Source organism: Salvelinus sp. IW2-2015, linkage group LG10 (genome assembly GCF_002910315.2).
Source record: "Salvelinus sp. IW2-2015 linkage group LG10, ASM291031v2, whole genome shotgun sequence".
Classification (NCBI taxonomy): domain Eukaryota; kingdom Metazoa; phylum Chordata; class Actinopteri; order Salmoniformes; family Salmonidae; genus Salvelinus; species Salvelinus sp. IW2-2015.
The window spans coordinates 12,731,445-12,739,012 of NC_036850.1; the positions used below are offsets into that span (position 1 = coordinate 12,731,445).

The 7,568-nt window shown below is 44.3% G+C and overlaps 1 protein-coding gene across 1 annotated transcript in view; it reads left to right on the forward strand.

Moving 5' to 3' along the window:
• Positions 1-659: 659 nt before the first annotated feature.
• The window catches only part of LOC111969314 (malonate--CoA ligase ACSF3, mitochondrial), a 20,924-nt gene continuing 14,015 nt past the window's right edge, over positions 660-7,568 (forward strand). The window contains 3 exon segments of the mRNA XM_023995358.3: positions 660-743; positions 1,369-2,167; positions 3,903-4,058. Coding sequence (XP_023851126.2) covers positions 1,463-2,167; positions 3,903-4,058 — 861 coding nt within the window. The 5' untranslated portion in view covers positions 660-743; positions 1,369-1,462.

Below are 7,568 nucleotides of genomic sequence, written 5' to 3' on the forward strand. Positions count from 1 at the left end.
TGAGATGATGCCAAGCTAGTTGGCACGCTGGAGAAGTGGCATAGAGTGATCTAATGCCAAAACAACTCTGTGTGGTGCATATCCCACTTTCTCTCCTCTCTCTTCCATCTCCCTCATGCTCCATGTCTCAGTTTGAATTGACACGTGTTCACAACAGAAGTCTTAGTGAGATTCTCAACAACAGATGCCACCAGGTTGAGGCAAGAGGAGGTGGAAAGAGATTCAAGTTTTCAAACTCCAAACATTGAGATTTGACATAGTTTACAGTAATGAATGGGTTACTGATAGTCATAGAGGCTATATTAAGAGGTCAGTCAAGTCTTCTACCACTTGATTCCTCACCACTCTTGATCCAGGAAAAAATCCCCCCCAAAATAAAATAGAATTACCAAATTGCATAAACATAACTCAATTAAATGTACAACAATCTAGCAAGAGGTTATTGGCTCTTTTGTGTTAAAGTGGAGTAGCATCTCCTCTTACCCCACACCTTTTCCTGGAAAGTGTAGCCTAACATCATAATAAAGCACAGATACATCTTTGTTTTAAAGTAGTCAAGCATTGCAGTACGAAAAGGACTTGTTTGTACTATTGTTTATTTATCCTGCAAATTTAACAAAACCTGGATTTTCAGTCCCAGATTGCTTTGTTCCGTGTTTCACAACCAGAACCCTAAACTCTAGCTTCAGTTTCCATTCGGAGTTTTATTGTGACGCACCGTCACAAGAATGACCGGTGTTTGGGTAAGGTGAATATTTACATTAGCAGTAGGTTTGAATTACCAGCTTAGCAAACATTGCGCTCTTTGAGAAAACGGATATCGTTTAAACATACTAACATCGCATGTTAGAATCTAAAACACAGTCGGGTTTTCTCGCAAAAAATCTTCACCAGCATGATCTAGCTAGCTAAGTTAGCTAGCTGCTATTTATGAGCATATTCATTGAGTGGTGTTACGTTAGCTAGCCAGTTAGCTGCACCATTACCCTCATGTCCAAAGATCAAGTCAGGTGACAGACTGTTTGCTGAAGTTGCAGAGCTACTTCACTGTATCTGTAAAAGCTAAACTGTATACCAAAGTGAATGAAGCAAAAACCAACAGTGTGCTCACACCACAAACTGATTATTATTCTGTGCCACTGCCTGTCCCTGAAGGATTTGTCCTTTCAAAATAAACAGCTTGGCATAGCAAGATATTTGCCAGCAGTCTAGCCTGCACAGTATTCATAGAGGTGTCACTGTGGATAAAGGCTAACTGCAAGCCTGTCAGAAATACAGTCATATCACTATAGCAGGGATAGCGTCTATTCTTATGAAAACAATTTCACTTAGCMTATGTTAATTATGAATCTCTCTCAAAATGAACAGGTATTCCAATGCGACCATTGTGTGGCTTGACATCATGAGGATGGAMTTTTTATGAGGATAACATTGGTGGCTTTGAGCAGCATAGTCTCCCATCATGTTGCCAGGGGCAGTACGTCACTCAGTCCCTCTGTGGCGCTCTGCTTTGGCCTCTGGCTGCTTGCAGTGTGAGGCAGGGCCAGGGAGATGGCTGCTGGGACAGGTCCTGAGKAGAGCCTACACCTCCACAAGAGCAAGGCAGGCTGCAGCAGGGGACAGTGCCCCTGTGTTTTCCAGAGCCCRARTGTACRRGGACAAGCTGGCCATAGTGGACGACAGTGGGAGCCACAGCTACAGGGACTTGTATGGCAGTAGTAGGGGCCTGGCTGCGCGTATCAAGGCAGCTCTGGACTGTCCCTCTGGGGACCTGCAGGGGAAGCGCATCTCCTTCCTGTGTGCCAACGATGCCTCGTACACGGTAGCCCAGTGGGCATCYTGGATGTGTGGCGGCACGGCCGTGCCTCTCTACAGGAAGCACCCTCCGTCTGAGCTGGAGTACATCATCTCTGACTCCCAGAGCTCCCTGCTGGTGGCTGGGCAGCCGTACGCAGACACCATGGAGCCCCTGGCCCACAGACTGGGACTGCCCTACCTGCAGCTGCCCCCCACCTCCAGACTCAGCTCCCTGCTGGAAGCCCCAGAGAACCAGCCTGAGCCTGGCATCACAGACTGGGCCCAGCGTCCTGCCATGATCATCTACACCAGCGGCACCACAGGCAGGCCCAAAGGGGTTCTCCACACTCACAGCAACATTCAGGCCATGGTAAATTGATTATTCAGTTGTAATATGCATTAATTGTGAGCATAAGATGAATGCTATGTTATTCTGTACACTGCTTTTTATCATAATGATGTACTGAGGCATGTTGAATATTTGATCAGTCTGAAGGTTGGACTGAATTTTGAAAGTTAAAGCTTTTTTTCATTACTGATACTAACCAGGTTTCCATCCAACCTTTTTAGGGCACCTGAGTGGCGCAGCAGTCTAAGGCACTGCATCTCAGTGCTTGAGGCGTCACTACAGACACCCTGGTTCGAATCCAGGCTGTATTACAACCGGCCGTGATTGGGAGTCCCATAGGGCGGCGCACATTTGGCCCAGCGTCGTCTGGGTTTGGCCGGTGTAGGCCATCATTGTAAATAAGAATTTGTTCTTAACTGACTTGCCTAGTTAAATAAAGGTTAAATAAAATAAAAAATAACAATTTAGAGTAAAGTACGTATCGGATAAAAGAATGTCATGACAGTCCTGATGGAAACATAACATTTTTCGGTAAACTTTCCAAACATCGACAAAACAAAATACGCTAGAAAAGGTGTCGGTAAAATGAATAATGCAACAAATATAGGTGGAAACGCTGTTCTGATTAAATATTGAAATAATAATCATCATATCAAAGTAAACTTGGAGTCACGTGATGACATGTTGTGTGGACATCCCACTACAACTCGTTGGGACACCATGCAGTTTATTAAGCTTCAGATGAAATAAGTTATGATGAACTTCACAGGGTGGTGAAAGTACAAGGTGATGAGCTTGATGCTGCTTTCAATGCTAAATATCGAGGGTCTTATTCTTCTGACATGATCATCGATGCTTGGCTGCCGTTTGACAAATCAAAATAAATATCGCTCTTTTTTCCATAATAATCTCATCGTGTAGGCTATAACGCAAAATGTTTTGAGACAACTGTCAGTAGAGTTGAAAATGCGATGGAAACCCATTTAACTGAATTTTTATTTGGTACATGGAAATTTAACCGCAAAAAGTAAAAAAAGTATTTTTTAATATATTCGCATGAAAACCTGTCGCCAATTGGATGGAAACGTAGTTAATGTTAGTATTTTTTTATGTTTTATTTCCTGGTGTCGGTACTGTGAACTTCAGAGAAGTATTTTTCTCTTGAAGTATTAATAGGGGTTCTGTTGAGACAGTTTTCTGTAGCCCTTTGGTAGTACGTAAGTGTGGGTTGGCGGGGGTTACACATACGACGGACACAGTGTCGTTTTGCTTTTGTTCCACGTGAGCTTTCTGAATAATCGGCCAAATTATTTCATTACATGGGGCACTTCAGGCTGTGGAGGATTTATTTTGGTACATTTTCAACCAAATTTGACCTGCATGTCCAATAGAGTGGAAAATTAGATCACCCTCAATTAAGGAGCTTCATTTTGAAATGACAAGCCCAGGGAGGGAGCTCGGTGAGGGAGAGAAGGTTCCTGGAAGGTTGAGCGCTTAGGGACACTATCCATTCCCTCTGCTCCTTCCAGCTATCTGGCCCTGCTCACTAAAGACAGGGGTTTACTCTCTTTTTGCACGGTGGTTACATTAATACGTACCGGTATGTTTGATAAGGAGTGAAAGAAACCTTCAGGCAGGACCACCATGAAAGCTTTTGAGTGAGTTACCCATCATTATATAGAAAGGAAATGTCCAAAGAACTGTAAGGAAAACATTGTATGACCAAATAGCTCAGTGGATCTCTCATGTCTCCCAGGTTCAGGGTCTGGTGTCAGAGTGGGGCTGGTCCAGAGATGATGTCATCCTTCACATCTTGCCCCTGCACCACGTCCACGGCATCGTCAACAAGCTGCTCTGCCCTCTCTGGGTGGGTGCCACCACCGTCATGCTGCCTACCTTCCAGCCTCAGAAGGTACATTGCAACTATAGTACACTACTACTGCTACTACTACTTCTAACATGCTGTTTCAGTTGACTCCCACCTCATGTCCTGTCTGTGTGCTGTCAGGTATTCTACTGCTGTCTGCCTTGTGTGTGTTAGCAGTAAGTAGTGCTCTGTAAGGGACTTGCGGGGATCCACTCCACAGACCTGAACAATGGAGACACACCGGGGTGGGAGGCGGGTGGGGAGTAGACGGGGGCTGCTGTTCAACCTTATCGGCTAGTTGTCAGCAATTGGTGCTAATTGTAGCAGGGTTGCTGTGCTGAAAGCACCGGGCCGGAGGCGTCAATAACAGAGCCTGGAGCTGAGCTGACATGGACAGTTCCATGATGCCCCCTCTGCCTTATCCCGCTGGGCCGCTGGGGGTCAGGGGTAGAGGCAGCCAGGCAGGCAGGCAGGCAGTGCTCCCCCCCAGACTGTCACACTAAGCGTTTGGGGCAGGGTGATGGATTGCCCTGTGTGGCTTTGTATCTGACCACGCCAACTCACAGCACAGGCTTTAGAGCCAGATCAATCGATGAGGTGACATTGAAGGATGATAGTGCTTGTTTGGAGGGGTGGTGGTGGAGTAGGTAAGGGGGGTGGTGTCAGAGGGGTTTTAAGGTCTAGGAGAACTKAATGGGAGTCAAGGGTATGATTGACAGGTAAGGGCTGTAGAGGACAACCAATAAAGAGGAGGTTTACTGTAGTATCAGAGCATTTCACTTTCTTTGTACCTAACCTGACCTTGTGTACAAAATAGACAGCAGACGCTTTGCTCTCACCCCTAAGGACGCCTTGTAGATTTTCTTTCATTTTCTTGAAGTCATAATGAGAAACAAATCGATATACTGTAATATATTAATGTAGCTCCAGGCTTTTTCTGAGTGACTGTCTGATAGACCGGTTAGACATTTTACTGAGAGTACACTATATTTACAAACCTTGTAGACACCCCTTCAAATGAGTGGATTTGGCTATTTCACGCGCACCCATTGCTGATAGGTGTATAAAATCGGGCACACAGCCATGCAATCTCCATAGACAAACATTGGCAGTGGAATGGCCTTACTGAAGAGCTCAGTGTTTTTCAACCTGGCATCATCATAGGATGCCACCTTTCCAACAAGTCAGTTGGTCAAATTTCTGCCCTGCTAGAACTGTCCCGGTCAACTGTAAGTGCTGTTATTGTGAAGTGGAAACATCTAAGAGCAACAACGGCTCAGCCACGAAGTGGTAGGCCACACAAGCTCACAGAACAGGACCGCTGAAACATGTACTGTAGCGTGTAAAAATTGTCTGTCCTTTGTTGCAACACTCACTAMAGAGTTCCAAACTGCCTCTGTAAGCAACATCAGCACAAGAAATGTTAGTATGGACTTTCATGAAATGGGTTTCCATGGTTGAGCAGCTGTACGTACACAAGCCTAAGATCACCATGCGCAATGCGAAGCGTCGGCTGGAAAGGTGTAAAGCTCGCCACCATTGGACTCTTGAGCAGTGGAAACGCGTTCTCTGGAGTGATGAATCACGCTTCACAATCTGGCAGTCCGACAGACGAATCTGGGTTTGGCGGATACCAGGAGAACACTACCTGCCCAATGCAGAGTGCCAAATGTAAAGTTTGATGACATTCTAGACGGTTCTGTGCTTCCAACTTTGTGGCAACAGTTTGGGGAAGGCCCTTTCCTGTTTCAGCATGACAATGCCCCCGAGGTCCATACAGAAATGGTTTGTCGAGATCGGTGTGGAAGAACTTGACTGGCCTGCACAGAGCCCTGATCTTAACCCATCGAACACCTTTGGGATGAATTGGAATGCTGATTGCGAGCCAAGCCTAATCGCCCAACATCAGTGCCCGACCTCGCTAATGGTCTTGTAACTGAATGGAAGCAAGTTCCCACAGCAATGTTCCAACATCTAGTTGGAAGCCTTCCCAGAAAAGTGGAGGCTGTTATAGCAGCAAAGGGGGGACCAACTCCATATTAATGCCCATGATTTTGGAATGAGATGTTCGACGAGCAGGTGTCCACAGACTTTTGGTCATGTAGTGTATGATAATTGTGAAAAATACATGCATTATTGCCTCTAATGGACATACCTGTGGTTGGAACTAGATGAAGGATAACCAGTACAGACAAGGAGACAGAGAAGGGAGGCTAGACATGGACATTGAGTGCTGACTGACTGAGGTAGTGTGTGTTTGTGTGTGCAGGGCTTTTTCTGGATCATAGTGGGGCATAGCTGGTGGGTGTGGTCGCTATTCGGAAATTTTAGAGGCCCTCTTGTAGGCCGTAGTGACAAAATGTATCTGTTTTATAGCAAATTTCCTGATATTCTACACGTTTTGCCATGAGGCTGAGAATTAAAGCACATTTCCAGCAATTCTACACATYTTACCTTTGGGCTGAGAGAACATTTGCGGTTTTAAAGCTAATTTCCTGCAATTCTACACATTTTGCCATGGCTTATGCTATCTGAGTGACTCAAACATTATAACAAAATCAATGGGGGCCCCATGCCATGACAAAAACACTCCTGAATGCATAATTGCATAACATTTTTGATTCTCCCTGACTGTCTAACTTTTATTTTGGCGATTGTTAGTTCTCAAAGATTATCTTATTTAAAAATATATATAGGTCTATCTTTTCTACATTCTTTATATCTGGTTTTAGTTGTTTAAGTTTACTCTGAAAACATTTTTCCATTCCGAATATATATATATATTTTTTTTATTGGAGCTGGTGGGAGGAACTATTGAAGGACGCGCTCATTGAAATGGAATGGTGTCAAACATGTGAAAACCACATTTATTCCATTCCAGCCATTACAATGATATACAGTGGGGAGAACAAGTATTTGATACACTGCCGATTTTGCAGGTTTTCCTACTTACAAAGCATGTCGAGGTCTGTAATTTTTACCATAGGTACACTTCAACTGTGAGAGACGGAATCTAAAACAAAAATCCAGAAAATCACATTGTATGATTTTTAAGTAATTAATTTGCATTTTATTGCATGACATAAGTATTTGATACATCAGAAAAGCAGAACTTAATATTTGGTACAKAAACCTTTGTTTGCAATTACAGAGATCATACGTTTCCTGTAGTTCTTGACCAGGTTTGCACACACTGCAGCAGGGATTGAAGCAACATCTCAAGACATCAGTCAGGAAGTTAAAGCTTGGTCTCAAATGGGTCTTCCAAATGGACAATGACTCCAAGCATACTTCCAAAGTTGTGGCAAAATGGCTTAAGGAAAACAAAGTCAAGGTTATGGAGTGGCCATCACAAAGCCCTGACCTCATCATATAGGAAATTTGTGGGCAGAACTGAAAAAGCGTGTGTGAGCAAGGAGGCCTACAAACCTGACTCAGTTACACCAGCTTTGTCAGGAGGAATGGGCCACAATTCACCCTACTTATTGTGGGAAGCTTGTGGAAAGCTACCCGAAACATTTGACCCAAGTTAAACAATTTAAAGCAGATTCACCA